This window comes from Myxine glutinosa, chromosome 3 (assembly GCF_964187855.1).
Source record: "Myxine glutinosa chromosome 3, kmMyxGlut1.1, whole genome shotgun sequence".
Taxonomy (NCBI): Eukaryota; Metazoa; Chordata; class Myxini; order Myxiniformes; family Myxinidae; genus Myxine; species Myxine glutinosa.
The window spans coordinates 208,089,659-208,107,193 of NC_136263.1; the positions used below are offsets into that span (position 1 = coordinate 208,089,659).

General features: G+C 39.8%; 1 protein-coding gene across 1 annotated transcript; it reads left to right on the plus strand.

Annotated features, from left to right (window-relative positions):
• Positions 1–2,275: 2,275 nt before the first annotated feature.
• On the plus strand, positions 2,276–16,230 carry LOC137424076 (extracellular calcium-sensing receptor-like). The gene is made up of 5 exons (XM_068111544.2): positions 2,276–2,527; positions 7,997–8,239; positions 14,394–14,621; positions 14,778–14,901; positions 15,743–16,230. The coding sequence occupies exons 1-5, from the start codon at positions 2,276–2,278 to the stop codon at positions 16,228–16,230; spliced, it is 1,335 nt and encodes a 444-aa protein (XP_067967645.2).
• The last annotated feature ends 1,305 nt before the right edge of the window (positions 16,231–17,535 follow it).

Here is a 17,535-nt window from a genome sequence, read left to right on the forward strand (position 1 = left end):
CAGAGAGGGATGGGTTTGGGACACAAGATTTAGAGGCAAACACAGAGTTGAGGCATTCAGCTTTTTCACGTGCGGAGTCAGCTGTGTAGCCGTTTGAGGTAAGGGAGGGGATGGAGGGGGAACAAACACCAGAAACGGATTTGACCAGACGCCACCAGGATTTGGAAGAGGGAGACAGATAAGAGAGTTCGGTCTTGAGAACGGAGCGATATTGTTTCCTGGCTCTCCTGAGGGTGGACACACACTTGTTTCGGGCTTTGTGAAAGGAAATGAGATTTCCTTCCGTTGGATTTGCTTTCCAGGAGACGAAGGCAAGTTGTTTCTGGGCAACAGCCTCACCACAAGATTCCGTGTACCATGGACGGGAGGAAGGGTATGACAACTGAAGTTTGCATAAAATCGTCAATTTTCATCCAATTGACCTGAAATTTTAAGAATTTGCATATTGGGTAACTACATTGGTTCATCAATCAAAAGCCAGAAGCTGATTTTTTTTTTTAGATCTAAACCAGGAAGGTCAAGGCTGCATAAAATCATCAACTTTCATTTTTAAATTTTAGTTAAACTTCGTTATTTTGAGCATACGGAAGAATAAAAAGAAGACGTTTGAATACAAACGGATGCAGATGTGATTTGCATTTTCAGATGCTTTCTAGTTATACTTGTAGTATTTATGTTGGCATCTAGTTACACATGATTTGCATTTCAGACTTGTATTACACACACACACACACACACACACACACACACACACACACACACACACACACACACACACACATACATAGGCATACACACACAGCATCAAGGTGGCATGAAGTTTGAATATATTGCTTTACTTTTTATTAATTCAGGTCAGATGTCAGACAAAAATCTGTGGGGCACATAAGCCAAGGCCTTGGCTCTTGGAGGGGAAGATATCAATTGTGCTTGGGTACTTCTAAGCTGTTGGAGGGACAACCATCCCTCCAACAGCAACTTCTGCACAATGATAACTGATGAAAGAACCACTTCAAGGGAGAAATCTCAGGCTCTTCCATTCCTAAAGTCTGTCAATACTCCACTGCAATCCTTGATGTTAATAGCAAAGTATAAAAATGCTGTGACGTACACAAAGCAGCTTTTAATGTGTTTTGCCACCAGATAATTCTTTATTAACAGCAACATGCAGCTGCATAACCTCTTGTGTTCTCTCGCCACTCTGGGCCTTCGTTTGTCACTAAATGAATGTATGTTAATCAAAATAGTTTCAATTAACATCAATGATGGATAAACTGATCATTCAATATCGTTTAAGGATTTAATTCTCATGCAATTGGCCGATCATAAATGTTTCATGAACAAGTAAAACTGATAACCATGTAGATTAACCATTAGCTTGTAAACGTAAATGTGTATATATATATACAGGTGTATACATTTATGTATATATATATGTATTGTAAAACGTTGATTCACGTCTTGAAATCGGTCTATAAATTATAGCTATGTGCAAATCAGGGTATTGACAAACACAAGAATGCTGATAAAATGTGTGGATATGTTTCTACAACGGCGCAGTCCAACCATTCCGACCAAATACCATCAAATGCTTTCGTTGAATTTCATCATTTTGTTCTGCGCTCATGCAGCCGTGCCTGATGAATGGAAATGTAAGGTTATGGAGACGCAGGATGTACAGAGTGTTGTGAAGCAAGGAGACATCATGCTCGCTGGGTTTTTCGGAGTTCATTCAACCAAACCAAGTTCTGTCTCCACGTTCAGGGAATCGCCACAGCGGCCGGATTGCTTCAGGTCATTATTTTGCTCTCATTTTATTGCAGAAAATATCCTAAGCAACTTCCAGATTCACTGGTTTGTACTTTATAAAATCACTTTTTCAAATCCAATATTTTGTACTTTCTGGGCTAATTTTATGCAATGTTGTGTGATTCCCTGCAGAAATATTTTCCTTTAACAATTTTTTTTTGAAAACTTTAGTTTAAGAATGGAAGATTATCTCGTCCTGTTGTTGCAGAATGTTTAATCTCGTGTATTTCCTGAATTGTTATCATTCATTTTCAAGATGCAGTGTCATATCATAAACAGACAAGTGTAGTTGGAATCTGATCAAAATTCGATCCATTGAGTGTGGCATTCATTGCAATGTCCATGAGATAAATAAATTGTATTTAGAATGAGATAAAAATAATGAAATCATCGATTTCCATTAATTTATTCAGTCAACAAAGTATTTTATGCCATCAGTTTTAAAAACAGAGCATTTCGATACCTTATGGCGATGATATTTGCAATTGAAGAAATTAACAGCAACAGATTATTGCTTCCAAATGTAAGTCTTGGATACATGATTTACGATGCCTGTCGGAATACCCACAAAGCAGTCAAAGCGACAGTAAATTTCATTGGTTCAGAAATAATACCAAAGGAAGAAAGTATCTGCAAACCAAGAGCTATTATTGGGTGTGCCACATCCTCCTTCTCTGTTATTGTTGGTCGTTTCATTGGTCCTTTTTCTGTTCCGCTGGTAAGTTGCAAAACTTATTTTCATGGAATATTTAAAAATACCATTTTTACAATAACATTGTGTATGTTTGTTTTTGTCATAATTGTTGATAAAATTATTTCAAAAACAATGGGATATTTCCTTATCTGCTCCTCCCTCAACCCTCCCTGTTTCCCTTTATTCCCAACTTTCATGGCATGAAACTCTCGTCGTCCACTGACATCTCATGCTCTCTCTGTCTCTTCTCTCTCTATCTTTATCTCTCTCGCTCTGCCAGTGGACATGCCCATGATGGCTGCGTAGCTTTCTCGAGCTGTACTCTGTTTTTCCTGCTCCTTTCTGCTCTGTTAATTTTTCCTTTTTTCACACGTCTCCATCTTACCTTTCTTACTATTATTGAGAGAGGATGAGAGAGCCAGCACAATAGTCTAATGGAAGGCTGTGTCAGGTGACCTTTTGAGGCTAACCGTCTTTGCGTCTTTTTTATTGAAGGGGTTGGATTTCCAGTTTTGCTTCTTTTTTCATTCTGATTGGGTATTTTTGGCCTATTATATTGATTTATTGTGGTTACAGTTTCTTTTTGTTTTTACTTCTTTTTGACTTTAATTTCCATTTGACCTTCATGCCTAAGGCCGGTAGGTGAGTGTATCTGTTTCACCAGTGACATTGCGGTGGTGCGTGCAAAACTCTATGCTGTGTTTGCGGACCTCACTCGTATGTACGGTTTAGCCTGATCACCTCCAGAAGGTATTTCTGTTGAGAACATCATGTTTGTTATGAGTCCCCTATCGGTGTACACCGGAGGGGACTATAGGTTTGCACGCCGTCCCTCCGTCCGTCAGTCCGTCAGTCCATCAGTCCGTCACGCAAAGAACAGTTTTCCGGACTTTTTACCTAAACGCTTAATGCTAATGATTTCAAACTTGGCACATCGTTTCCTCATGATAAGGTACAGATCAAGTTCGAACTTCACGGCGTTTCGATCATTTTTGACAAAGTTATGGCACTTTGAACTTTGGGAATTCTGATAATTCTGATGATCCTTAACTCAGTGCCATTTTAAGTTTTAATTTCCTTTAAAAAAGATTTTCTCCGCAATAATAGGACCGATTGAGATCAACTTTCACCACAGGAGGGACTCGGTCTGTATAATATTTTAATGGTAATTATGATGTCACAGGTCACGTGTTTCGGGCGCCATATTGTTTTTCGTGAAAACACGAAAACCCCTTTTTCTCTGCAACGGCTGAACAGATCGAGGCCAAACTTTGCAGGCAGAATCGCATGTCCATGACGAACAAAGAAGTTAACGAGCATGACGTCATGCGTCACATGGTTTCAGAGTTATGACGTTTTTAAGCATGAACCTTTAAAACCGAGCCTCTCCCTCATTTTTGATCCAATCGAGGGGAAACCTCACAGTCTGTTCTGCATGTCAGTCTACTAAAACTTCCTTTTGGAATTTGCGATAGCTCACGTGGTTTGGCAGATATCGTTAATTAAACGAAAATATTTTAAAAAATGGATATCTCTTGGATCGCTTTATTGATCGGCGTGAAACTTCATACTATAGTAGAAGTCATGAAGAGTAACAAGTTTGCAAAATTTAAAGATGATTGGATGTACGGTCTGGAAGCTAGAAGTTGTTATTGCATAAAGAAGAAGAGGCATCAAGTGTGCGGATTTAATTATTTATCACATGTACAGACTGAAAGCATCGTTGGACACGACCTGTCGCGGTCATTTTAACCTCAAATAAAATTCTAATTTAAGATTTGTCAATAGCTGAGGTATATTAACAAATGAATAAAACAGATTTGGTCAAATTCTGACTTTTTTAACTCGATCGCATTTGACAGAGTTGTGACAAGCTGAGGAAGAAGAAACCTCACATTGGCTTCTCCAATGTGCCATAAAAAAATGGATATCTCTTGAATCGCTAGTACCTCAGACCGTGAGTTGGTAATAATCTATCTATAATTCCAGTAATCTCTGTATGTCTGTGTGTTTGTCTGTGTGTTTGTCTGTTTGTCTGTGACCGCTGTTTCTCGACAACCACGGGTCCGATATACTTGAAACTTGCCAGATATATTGCTGGGGACCTGAGGATGTGCCTTTTCAAGGTTTCATATTAATCGGAGAAGTAGTTACCGAGCTATGTCCAAAAAACGATTCAACCAATCAGAGAGCAGCGAGCTATCACGTGTGCCGAACGTGGCGAACAGACTCTGCCTCGGACGGCACATTTGAGAGCGTATTCAATTATTTCACGTTGGCAAACTATGTTGGCGCTATGTTGGCGTTAAACTATGTTTTAAAACTAATTAAAACTAATTTGCGATTCATCGTAACTGCGATATGCGACCTTCCGGACAGTCAAATGAGGACGTCACTTCCGGACTTACGGATAGTCATAGTGACGACGTACTGATGCTGAACGTGGCGAGCAGACGCTGCCTCGGACGGCACATTTGAGAGCGTATTCATTTATTTGACGTTGCAATCTGTGTTGATTGTTGTAAGGTACGATCGATTGTAGTACACGTTTATAATAACTCTGCCGATACAGGCCCGATTAACTGCAGCGCCATCCGAGCTGCGGCGTCGGGACGATACATTCATTGTACGGTCACATCACGTACTTACGGGCACGCCCATGGGCCCATGGGCACGCCCATGCATGCATGGGCGAAGACATTTTTTTTTTTTTTTTTGGCAAGGAACGGGCACCCACGTACGGGCACGTCCTAGTTTATATAATTCACACAGTGCAATACGTGCAGGCCGCTCCACGGAGCGACATTGCGGGCTTATCAACGAGGCGAGGCGTGACACACGAGTCTCAGCATACCTCACATCAAGTTTGAAAACCAGCATCAACCGTGCATAAATTTGCATATTCAATCACTTTTGACAAAGTTATGGCACTTTGAACTTTGGTAGGGGACATGTATTGCAGCGCAATACTCAGAATGCTTGTTATAGTAATGTGATATAAAATGAAAATGTCCGCACTGCATCGGAAATGTAGAAATGCATAATTGTTTTTGTTTCAAGTGAAGACGAGTGAAGCCTTGGTTGCTTTTGTGGTTGTTCAAGGGTTGGTGTTAGATTACGTTGTATTTTGTGATAGTTTTCCCATTCGACACTGCTCTTTGTAAAGTTAGAATTTCAAATGTTCCCCCGTTCTTAAATAGTGAATTGCTTACTGACACTGTCAAAATATGGAACAATCATTTCTCAAATATTTATGATTCCCTTGGCGATGAAACAGGATGATGCAAGGTACGTGGTGTATTTTAGGAGGTGTTTACATGGTGTTAAAATAGGAATAAAGAGTTCAATCTTAGAATGAATTTTACTCTCCATCGGCATGATTTCAATATGTCCAAATCTTCCACAAGAAAAGTACTTGAGCGTAATTGTGTAAGCATCAACTTGATACCGTTTTGTCCTCAAAATAAGGAAAACAGTCTGTGAGTATATCAGACACTGCACCCCATGAAGAGAAAATGTTAATAAGTAATAATAAAAGTTTTTATTGTAAAAGGATGTAGGAATAATATGCAAAAAATATATAACATGTTAAGGATGGTCACAATAAATTATCATGTGAAACCATCCCTACATTTTTCTTTGAATAATGGTTGTTGACGGTCCATCCCTCCGTCCATTTGCAATTACAGTACTGCACCATGTTGATTGTTTCCATGTACAAATTTAACCATTTATACATCAAAAAGTTAACACGCACACACACACACACACACGTATACACACACACACACACACACACACACACACACACACACACACACACACACACACACACAATGCATCAGTCATACCTTTACATTTGCAAAATGATATTATATTACTTACACAGCTAAGACCCTATCCATATTAAAGGTAAATACATGTAAAAGTTTATAGAAATCGGTTTTGTCTCAATTACCTCAACAAAATAAATAAATAGATGGTATTCATAGAATACTTACCCTGCGCAGTCAACTTGGTGTGAGCCAACTCTTCTATTTTTGAACGTTTCTTTTTTTTATCCAATATGGCTGCCAGATCATGTGAGCGATGACATCATAAATTTATGTTCTCTAAATAATTGTTGCATAGATCATGCTCAATAAATTTCAAACTGATCAGACTAAGCGTTGTCCCTGTCGAATTATGACGTCATAATTATGGCACCAATGACGTCATCGTTAACAACACCTATTGCCCATATTGCCGACACAGCACACACTTTACTTTACTGAAATGCAGACACAAATGATTTATTTTCGTCAAAAATTGTGGGAATTTCGCCAAATCTGTTTTGATCGTATGTTAATATACCTCAGCGACTGACAAATCTGAAATCAGAATTTTATTTGAGGTCAAAATGACCCCGTGAGGTCGCTCCGTACTTTGCCTGCTCATCATTTGCAGTGTGATAATTAATTCCATGCCCACTCTAGAAGACTCTTCTTCTTCTTCATGCAATAACATCTTCTAGCTTCCAGACTGAAAATCGAATCATCTTGAAATTTTGCACACTTGTTACACTTCATTTCCTCTACTATAATGTAAAGTTTCACGTCGATCAATGAAGTGGTTCAAGAGTTTTAATTTTTTTAATATATTCATTTAATTATGTATATCTGCCAAACCACGTCACCTATCGCAAATTCCAAAAGGTCATTTTAGTAGACTGACATGCTGAACACATCTGTGAAGCTTCCCCTCGATAGGCTCAAAAATGAGTTTTAAAAGTTTTAAAAGATAAGTTTTAAAAGTTTATGCTTAAAAACGTCATAACTCCGAAACGATGTGACGCATGACATCAAACTCGCTGATATTTTTGTCATGGGTATGCAATTCTGCCTGCAAAGTTTGGCCTCGATCTGTTCAGTCGTTTTAGAGAAAATTGGATTTTAGTCGTTTTTCAGGCTTGTCACTCAAAACAATATGGCGTCGAACCACATGACCTACGACGTCATAATGATTTTATTTCTGCATCAATTTATACCAAGAAGATGCTCAAGACGTTTCATCCTGATCAGATAAAGTTTTTTATTTGTAGAATTATGACGTCATAACAGCGGCACCTATGACGTCATTATTGACATACGTTATTATGCATGGAGAGTTCTTTGCAATGAGACCTGTCTCAATTATTTCTGTGCAGCGGTTTTTGAGATATAGAGGTGCAAGTTTTTTGTTTTTTCCAAGATGGCGCCCATACCACGTGACCTGTGACGTCATAATATCCACTGAAATATTCCACAGGAGGAGGCCCTCATATGTTGAAAATTTCATGTCAATCGGACCAAGGGTTGCCGAGGAAATGAATTTTTTAAATGCAGACACGCACGTACGCACGCATGTACGTAAGAACGTACGTACGTACTTGAATGCTTAACCCTGCCATTCGCTTCACGAGCGCAGGGTAATGAATAAAGAAAATAAAATGTTGTCTTACTCTATATATTTCAGGTAAGTTATGCAGCCACATGCAAATGTCTAAGTGACAAAAATGAATATCCGTCCTTTCTTCGTACCGTGCCGAGTGATGCTTTCCAGTCCACAGCAATGGCTCGCCTCGTGTCTCACTTCCATTGGGATTTTGTGGGAGCATTGCAAAATGATGATGATTATGGAAAACAGGGCATCGCTCAATTTGCAAATGAAGCGGAAAATAAAGGACATTGTCTGGACTTTATTGAAACACTTCCAAATGTTGATGAAGTCGACAAAATGAGGAAACTAGGTGAGGATATCATTGTGTATTCTGCGTAAATTTTAATGTGTGAAACCTCTTGGAGGCATTTTGAAAAGACACTTGGTGAGCAAAGAGTTGCATTCTTTTTTAATATCCGTGAGTAGATGTTTTGCCTTTAACCTGGATGGAACAGTTTTGTAACCCACATTGTCGAAGGAAAAATATAAAAAGGAAAATTTCAGTTATTACCAAACTTTTGAGAGAGACAGAGGGAGATAAGAAGAGAGGGGATTTAGAAAAAGAAGAATTAGAAAGAGGGGTTCAAATGTTGCTACACAAACACAATGCATTTCCCTGTCCACTGATACGAGGGGAGAAGTAATCTAATTAAACAAAATACTACGGATATAGGGTTCTTTATGTGTCTCCCAAATCCTAAGAATATCTAGAATATCTACTTCAAAAATTTTTACATGGATTTGTACAAAATTTGGTAGGGCAATTGCGTATTAACACAGATGAATTGATTTGATTCCAGAGAAGATCTGTATCTGGATCCACATCAGAATGTTTTAATTGATTCTTCACCAATGAGAGATGGGGCCAAAAGTGATATATAACATGATATTTCAAAAACTTAGACAGATTATGACAAAATTATGTTGATGAGTTGGGTAGGTGAAAAGAGAAAGCCGATTAGATTTTGGTTGTGGTCAAGATGCAGATCCGGCCTATCAGTGAGATACAAAATGTAAACTGTTCAGCTTGGTGGAAGTATGCGCTCCACCGAGTGTCGTTCTAGTCTTGGTTGGGATTTTCCATTTATGTAACCCTAACCCTAACCGCTCCGGGTAGTCCTACCATCCTGACTTAGGAGCGTTAGTGGTGCCCAGAACCATCGTACATTCTCCGTGTCAGGATTTCTGGTCTAAGCTTCTGTCTCACTCAAAATGCAGATACCGGGCTAGCTTCAATCTCTCTTTCTTGCAAACAAACATCATACACTTTTCTTCTCTTTTATTTAATGCATGACCTCGATGAGGACTATATAGTCGGTGACTGGAGCCTTCAAAATAAAAAAGTAGACTAATGTCTTTTATTGAATTTAAAAATATATAATATTCATATTTCTAAAGATCACATCTCCATTTTGCCTCTGCATTGTATTACTGTTTTCAGTACGTTTGACTCTTCCCTGTGGGTCTAAAGTGGGTTAATTACCTTACAGTCCTTATTAACTGCTGAAAGGTAGTATATCTCATTCCGCAACTTAAGGCATTCTCTGTTCAGCTGCGCCAGCGACAAAATTCGAACTTTATCTGGCTATTCTTGAAGCGTTTGGCAGTTTCTCAAAATATCGATTTAGGGGCTCTAATGCTTCAGTCACATTTGGCTCGGCGGCCGTAGGGTCTAAAAAATCTACGGCCACTAGCAATTATAGGGCGGCCGCAGTATTTCCACGGTCACACAATGTAGCAGTCACATATGTTTTTTTTTTCGGGTAGCCGCACGGGGTATTTAGAAATTGTGGAGACCGAAAACGTGGGGGTGCCGTACGGTCTTTGATTTGATGTCGCACGGTGACCTTATGGCGTCCCTGCGGCGGCCATAGAATTTTCAAGGCAGACGCAAGGTAGCCTCAAGGTGCCCGCAAGGCGACCGCAGGGGGGCCCTAAGGCGAACGTGCGGCCAGACGGACGGTAACGAGTGGGTATATATACCAGTTCTTTTTCATATGTATAACAGCACTTACAGTTGTCATGGCTACGGCTTGTCAAATTGCTACGGCCGACCTAGAAATGAAAAAAGTTATAACTCCGCGCTATAATTCCATGACGACCCCTACGGCCTGTAAAAGATAGCCATACGCCCTAGGGCCACCCTGAGGCCACCTCAGAAACTCTGTGGCCACCGCACGTTTCTGTCAATTTAGGGGGGGTACGGCCGCCGTATCCTAGCCGTAGAGCAAATGTGACTGAGGAGTAAATGCAACGTTATTTATGTCTTACATGATTGGACATGACAGAGTTCAAATGCCTTTTCTGTCTGCAATACTATTTGGGAAATGTTAATAAAAGTCTAACTTGTATGATATCCATTGTAGCTCTTGAGATATTTACAATTGTAAGAAAAACACTGTTTCGCTTTCTACAGGTGAAATTGTTGAAAAAAGCAGAGTATCAGTGATTGTTGTTTTCAGTGGCGAAGGTAGATTTAGTCCTTTTGTTGAGGAAGTTTGGAAAAGAAACATTACTGGAAAGATATGGATTGCAAGTGAAGATTGGGCAACTTTCAAATCCTTTGCTTCTGAACGTCTTGCTCACATATTTCAGGGGACCATTGGTTTTGCTCTCCAGAGAGGTTCAATCCCAGGTTTCTATGAATTCCTTGTCAATCTTCGACCATTTTTCCAAAATTCACTTTGTGAACATGCAAATGAATCCAATAAACAAGCACATGAAATTAACTTTGAAACAGCAAGACAATATAACAAAAGGACCATTTTCAATGTGGCAAATGTAACAATGACAAGGAAATGCACGCGTGTTACAAGTTGCCTTCAAGAACAACTGGAATTACATAAAAACCAGACAATAAATGGTATTCCTAATAACAGGACGCTTTTATATGACATTGTTTTAAATAAATATTACAAGAAAAACATGGGACAGGAAACAATACATATTTGCAATCCTTTTAACAATGATAATACTTTATATCAGGAAAATAACAACAATATTACTTGGAAATTGAAACAAACAAAACTCCCAAATTATTGCTGCAATGTGGAAGGCTCAGAAAATGTATTTCTTTTGGAATTCTGGGAAATGACTTTTAACTGTTCGTGGAGCATTTCAACCACAAAACTACGGACCTGCAACTGCTTTGAAGATCTCAGGAATTTTAGAACAGAATTCACTGATGTGTCTCACATGAGAATGACGTACCGCACATACACAGCTACGTACGCTGTTGCTCATGCCTTACACGATTTGCAACAATGTATTCCTGGTCATGGTCCGTTAGATAATGGTACTTGTGCTGTGATTACAAACTTCAAATTGTGGCAGGTAACAAGAGAGCAAACCATCACCTGAGTGTATTGGGCATATCCCAACAAACCACCTCAACTTCATTACTTGCGAAAATTGAAGATTTTACAATTATATTAGTGGGTCTTGTGCGTTATTCTGTCTGTTTGTCTGTCTGTCTGTTACTTGCGAAAATTGAAGATTTTACAATTATATTAGTTGGTCTTGTGCGTTATTTTGTCTGTCTGTTTGTTTGTATGTCAATCGCCTACAGGTCACAATTTTAAACCGATTTTTTCACAAAACTCCACCAAACGGTAAAGCTGGTCATAAGCAAGAAGCCTTTTGATTTTGAGCTCAAAAGGTCAACATAGGCCAAAGGTCAAACACTTTATCAAACTTCTAAAATCAATTTTCATCCAATTGACTTAAAATTTGAAGAGGATTTGCATATCAGCCCAATGAATTGAACAACTAATTTATGGAGGTCAGCATCGGCCAAAATGTCAACATAGGCCAAAGGTCAACAACATAGGTGACATTTATAACATCCTCAATTTTCATCCAATTGACTTGAAATGTGAAAAGGATTTGCATATTAGATCATTGAATTCAACCACCAATTGTTTCTGAGGTCAACATAGGCCAAAATGTCAATGTGGGCCAAAGGTAAACAACTTGGGTACAATTTCTGAAATCCACAATTTTCATCAGATTGACCTGAAATTTGAACATGTTTTGCATATTATGTCTCTCCATTCAACCACCAATTATTTTGATGTCAAATGGTTAAAAAGTCAATGTATATTTAATTTCTAAAATCGTCAATTTTCATCTGAATGACTCGAAATTTGAAGAGGATTTGCACATTTTGTCTTAGAATTGAATAGAATGTCTTAGAATATACAGACTTGGCATTTAATATGGAATTTTTTTTTTTGTGGGGGTGAACTTACTTTTCAAGATGACTTAGAACCAAAAGTTCATTGGAATTATGTTGAAATTATTCTAGATTTTGTTAATGTGACCTTTAAAAGAAACAAAAACCACATTTGACATTTGCAAGCAAATAAATTGATCCTTGAAAGTGATGTAAACTGATATCGAACTCAATTCATGGACATTACTGTGTTAAACTTCTGTACGTTTTCCAGGATTATCTCTTTATTTTGCACATTAGCCAAAAAAAAATTTCAAAAAAAACAAAAGCTAAATTATGACTGGGATTACGGACAGTAAAATTACAGTTCAGTACTTCGTGTAACCCCCACGAGCATTCAGGAGAGCACGTACACGTCGAGGCATGCTGTTCACGAGATTTGCCAAGGTTTGGACAGGAGTGGCTTGCCATGCAGTGACAATAGTCTGCTGCAATTCACGAACAGAGGTAGGCTGCTGGTCCAAGTTGTCGATTTGACGCGTTAATTCTGCCCACAAGTTCTCTCTCGGATTCATATCCGGTGACATGGCAGGCCACTCCATATGCTCTATACCACGGTCAGCAAGAAAATGTTGGATCATGCGAGCACGATGAGGCCATGCATTGTCATCTTGGAAGACAAAGTTTCCTCGAAAGGCTGCACGAGCAAATGGAAGCAATATTTCTTCCAGAATGACCCTGTACTTGAACTGGTTCAGGTTTCCATTCAGAGCAACCAGGTCAGTTTTGCCCCCTGCATGAAAAGCAGCCCAAACGGTCACCCCACCACCTCCAGCTTGGACTCTTGGCACTATACAATCTTCGTTGTGGGCTTCATGCACTTGTCTGCGCACTCGGACGTGGCCATCTTGACGATAGACCAGAAATCTAGACTCGTCACTGAAGGTCACGTGATTCCAGTGTGCTGGCTGCCATTGACGGTGCTCTCTGGCCCACTGCAATCGGCGCTGGCTGTGTTGTCTGGTCAGGCGTGGCTTTCTCAGGGGATGCCTGGCACGATAGCCTGCTTGAACCAGTCGTTGGTTGACTAGCCTTCTGGATACAGGCACATTTGTCAGTTGCTGCCACTCAGCCCTAAGCCGATTAGCTGACTTGGTACGGCCATTGCAGACTAACCGGTGCAGCTGGCGATCATCTCTCCTTGTGGTTCTGCGTGGACGTCCTGGTCTTGGTATTGGAGTAGGGACACCCCTATGAGCATTTCGTTTCAGGATCTTTGACACCTGACCTTGAGTGATGCCATACTGCCGAGCAATAGCACGCTGTTTCATGCCAGAATTTCGTAAAGCCACCACTCCATGACAAACAGCATTGTCAAGTTGACGGACCATCTCCAGAGGAAGCGGCAATAACTTTTGTAGACGTGCAGCAGTTGTTTTCCACTAATACAGAATGCAACAACCCTTATATACCCGATTGTGAAGCCAATCGTCAAATGTACCTGTCCTTACATTTTGTCACGCCACCTGTGATATAATCCTGTTATTGACTTCTTGCTGCGAAAGACAATCAGTGACATGGTTCTTTCAACAAAGACATCACCGAAGGGTAAAATAAACTCACCAGATTGATATACTGAGTTCAGAAAGTAAACCCAAGTCAAGAAAAAAAAAATATTCCATATTAAATGCCAAGTCTGTAATTGAACCACCAATTATTTTATACATCAAATTTGTTTTCAGGATTTCAAGTATCCTTCTCTGCATGATATAATTCTTGTTTGTTTGGCTGGGAGCAGTATATCTTAAAAGGTTGTGGATGGATTTCAGCAAAATTTGGTGGATAGATTGGTTCTGTGACCAAAAATAATTGATCAGATTTTGGTGAAAATTCAGACATCAATCCACATACTAAATTTTTTTTTACTGATTCTTCACTATAGAGAGATAGGGCCAAAAACAATACGTAGCATGATCTCTCAAAAAGTTGTGGATGGATGATAACAAAAAGCAGTGGATGATTTGGGTAGGTTAAAGAACAAGGCGATTAGATTTTAAGGTCTGGATGTAAATCCAGCTTATCAGAGAAATACAAAATATAAATGTTCAGCCTAGCGGAGGTAGGCACTCTACCGAGTGCTGTTCGAGTTTTTAGTACTTTCCCTCAAGCTTAGATCGAGTACAAAGATTTGCTTTGCATTTTTAGTTGATTTATAGTAAATTTGTTACATTTCATTTATTCTCCACATGAATATTTCAGCTTTTATACTATTTGAAGAAGGTCACATTCAGCGTTAATAAGGCAGAAACTGTGTTTTTCGATAAAAATGGAGATCCTCCTGCAGTCTATGAGATTGTGAACTGGCAGAAAAACAATGAAAGTGCCTTAGATTTTAAAGTTGTTGGTATTTTTGATTCATCGTATCCACAAGAGCAGCAGCTTAGTTTTCTTTCACGTGATATATTTTGGAATGATGGTTCAAAAAAGGCAAGTTGGTGTTCCTCATCTTGAAGGAAACTTTAATTTTACTTTAATTTTGAATAATATTGCATCTTTAAGTTATTAAAAAATAAAAGTGCCTGAGTCGTTACTTCTCCAAATAAATTACTTTTAAAACTTTGTGATTAATTCCGTGTTTTTAAGGTTCCGAGCTCTTTGTGCAGCTATCCCTGCCAACCTGGAACACGCAAGGCGGCACGGAAAGGAGAACCATTGTGTTGTCACGATTGCATTGCTTGTCCACAAGGGCAATTCTCCAATGAGACAGGTAAACTAAAAGAGGTATTGACAATCTGTAAATTAGATAGTTTGTAAACCCACAATTCAGTATGGAGCAATTGATTATTACCCTGCGTTCGTGAAGCTGAAAGTAGGGTTAAGTGATCGGTTGCGCATATACGTGTGGGCACACTTACTTGTCTGCATTTTTAAAATTCATATTCTCAGCAACGTTAGTCCGATTGACACGAAATTTCATACCATAGGAGTGCCTCCTTCCTCAGAATTTTAGCAATAATTATAACGTCATTGGTCATATGGTACGAACGCCATCTTGCAAAAACGTTGCACCTCTATATCCACGAAACCGCTCAATGGGAAAAAATACAACATGGTTCTGAGTCGTGACTTTAAAAAATTACGTTAAAAAACGTAATTTACGTTAAAAAAAATTAAAACAAATAAAACAAACAAGTACTCCCCAACGGGGAATAAGATATGTTAATGTTGATGTCATCAGTGCCTTTATTATGACATCATAATTCGACAAGTACAATGCTTGATCCGATCAGTACGAATTTTTCATTTTCTCTGCAACTATTAGTCTGATGGACAAGAAATTTTCACCACCTCCTCCTGTATAATATTTTTTATGATAATGCCTACGTCATAGGTCACGTTGTACAGGCTCCGTCTTGGAAAACAGAAAAACGTTGCACCTCTATATCTCCGAAATGGCTCGATGGGAAAAATTGAAACATGGTGCGTTGTCAAGTACTCCCCATGGGTAATGAGATATCTTCATGATGATGTCACCGGTAAATTCATTATGACGTTATAATTCGACAAGTACAACGCTTAAATATATTCTGTTGTTAATTTTGATTTAGATTCTCAGGAATGCTTCTACTGCCCCAAATACTTTTGGTCAACTCAACATGGTGATGCTTGTTTAGTCATGGCTGAAATATTTCTGGCTTTTTCTGATCCATTGTCGATCACTCTGTTGGTCATTTTACTTATTGGAATGGTGTTGGTGACTGCGGTGAAAACGATGCTGTACACCCAACGGAAACACCATCTGGTGAAAGCTGAAAATTTTGAAGTGAATCTCCTTCTTCTTGTTACATTGGGAGGATGTTTTTGCAGTACATTAGCTTTTATTGGTAAACCAACAGACAACTTGTGTAGCTTACGGGAAACGTGTCCCTGTATATTGTTGTCACTTGCGATAATCTGCATGTTGGCAAAATGCACAAAAGGGTTCATTGCTTCCAAAGGTATTGTTCTGTTGTTTCTACACCGCCCAAATAACGATGTGGCATTCTCTCAAGCAGTGTTCTTGCTATTCTTTCCGGCTATTTTCTCTTTAAATTGAATTGGCCAAGTGACTGTGACGGGTTTCTTTGAAGTCGGTGATAGCATAATAGGTGAGTGGAAAGCTTTAAATATTCCACTGTTTTTTGTGGGAATGCCTGTTTGCTTTTATGCATTGGATGAGGGTGAGGAGGGTTGGAGTGGGGGTGTGGGGGGGAGCAAAGATGGGACAGATTTGGAAGGGGGAGTTTGAGGCTTTGGGGTGCGGGGTGGAGTGGTTGAGGACTTGTGGTTGGGGGGGGGGGGGGGTGGAGGAGTTAAGTAGTTGAGGTGGGTCGGGAATCTCTGTCTTAGGGTTGGGAGGGGTAGGATGAGGACTTGAGGTTGAGGTTTGGGGGGAAGGGGTTGAGGAGTTGAAGTGGGTCGGGAATCTCTGTCTTAGGGTTGGGAGGGGTAGGATGAGGGCTTGAGGTTGAGGTTGGGGGGGGGGGGGGGCAAGCAGGATAGCAAAAATGTGATAGAATTGGGAAGGAAAGGTTGAGGCTTTGGGGTAGGTGAACTTTTGGTGGGGAAGGGTGGGAGGGCGTGGCGGGGGGGGGGGGGAGGTGGGGTAGACGAGTTGTCAAGATTGCAGGTGTAAGTTTACTCGCAGTCAAAATTTAATTTCCCACAGGCATGCGTGTGTGTAAAGTCTGTAAAGTCTGTGAAGACCACACTGGTCTGTCGAGGAAAAGTCAATATTCAAGTGGTTAATAAAAGTAAACTTAAGTATTAGACTTCTCCGAAAGAACAGTTTCATTTCATTTGACAGTAAGATACTGCAGCAGACAGACAGTGGGGATATCCATATGTTCAGATCTAGCTCCTTTCTTTGCAAATTTGCTCCTGCATATGTACAAGTCTGATTGGTCCAGAACATGTGCACAAATATACTACCAACTGCAAATAAAACAAAGAAACATCTTTCGATTAATTGATGATTTTTAGCAATTAATGAAGGGTTTGTATTTCATCAGCTTCATTATGATATGCTAGCATGACTTGGCGCGCCGCGCGCCTCGCCACACGTCGTCTCAGAGGGATACGCATCTTTGACCATTTCGGTGTCTTTTGGGTCTTCAGGGTATTTTGGGTCTTTTGGGACTTTGAGGTCTTTTGGGTCTTTTAGGTCTCTTGGGTCTTTCAGGTCTCTTGGGTCTTTTAGGTCTCTGGGGTCTTCAGGGTCTTTTTGAGCATCAAGACCTTCAAGGGTGGTTTGGGTCTTCACAGTGTTTTGAGACTTAGGGGTCTTTTGGGGCTTCAGGGTATGTTGGGTCTTTGGAGCCATTTGGGTATTCAGGGTCTTTTGGATCCTCTGGGCCTTTAA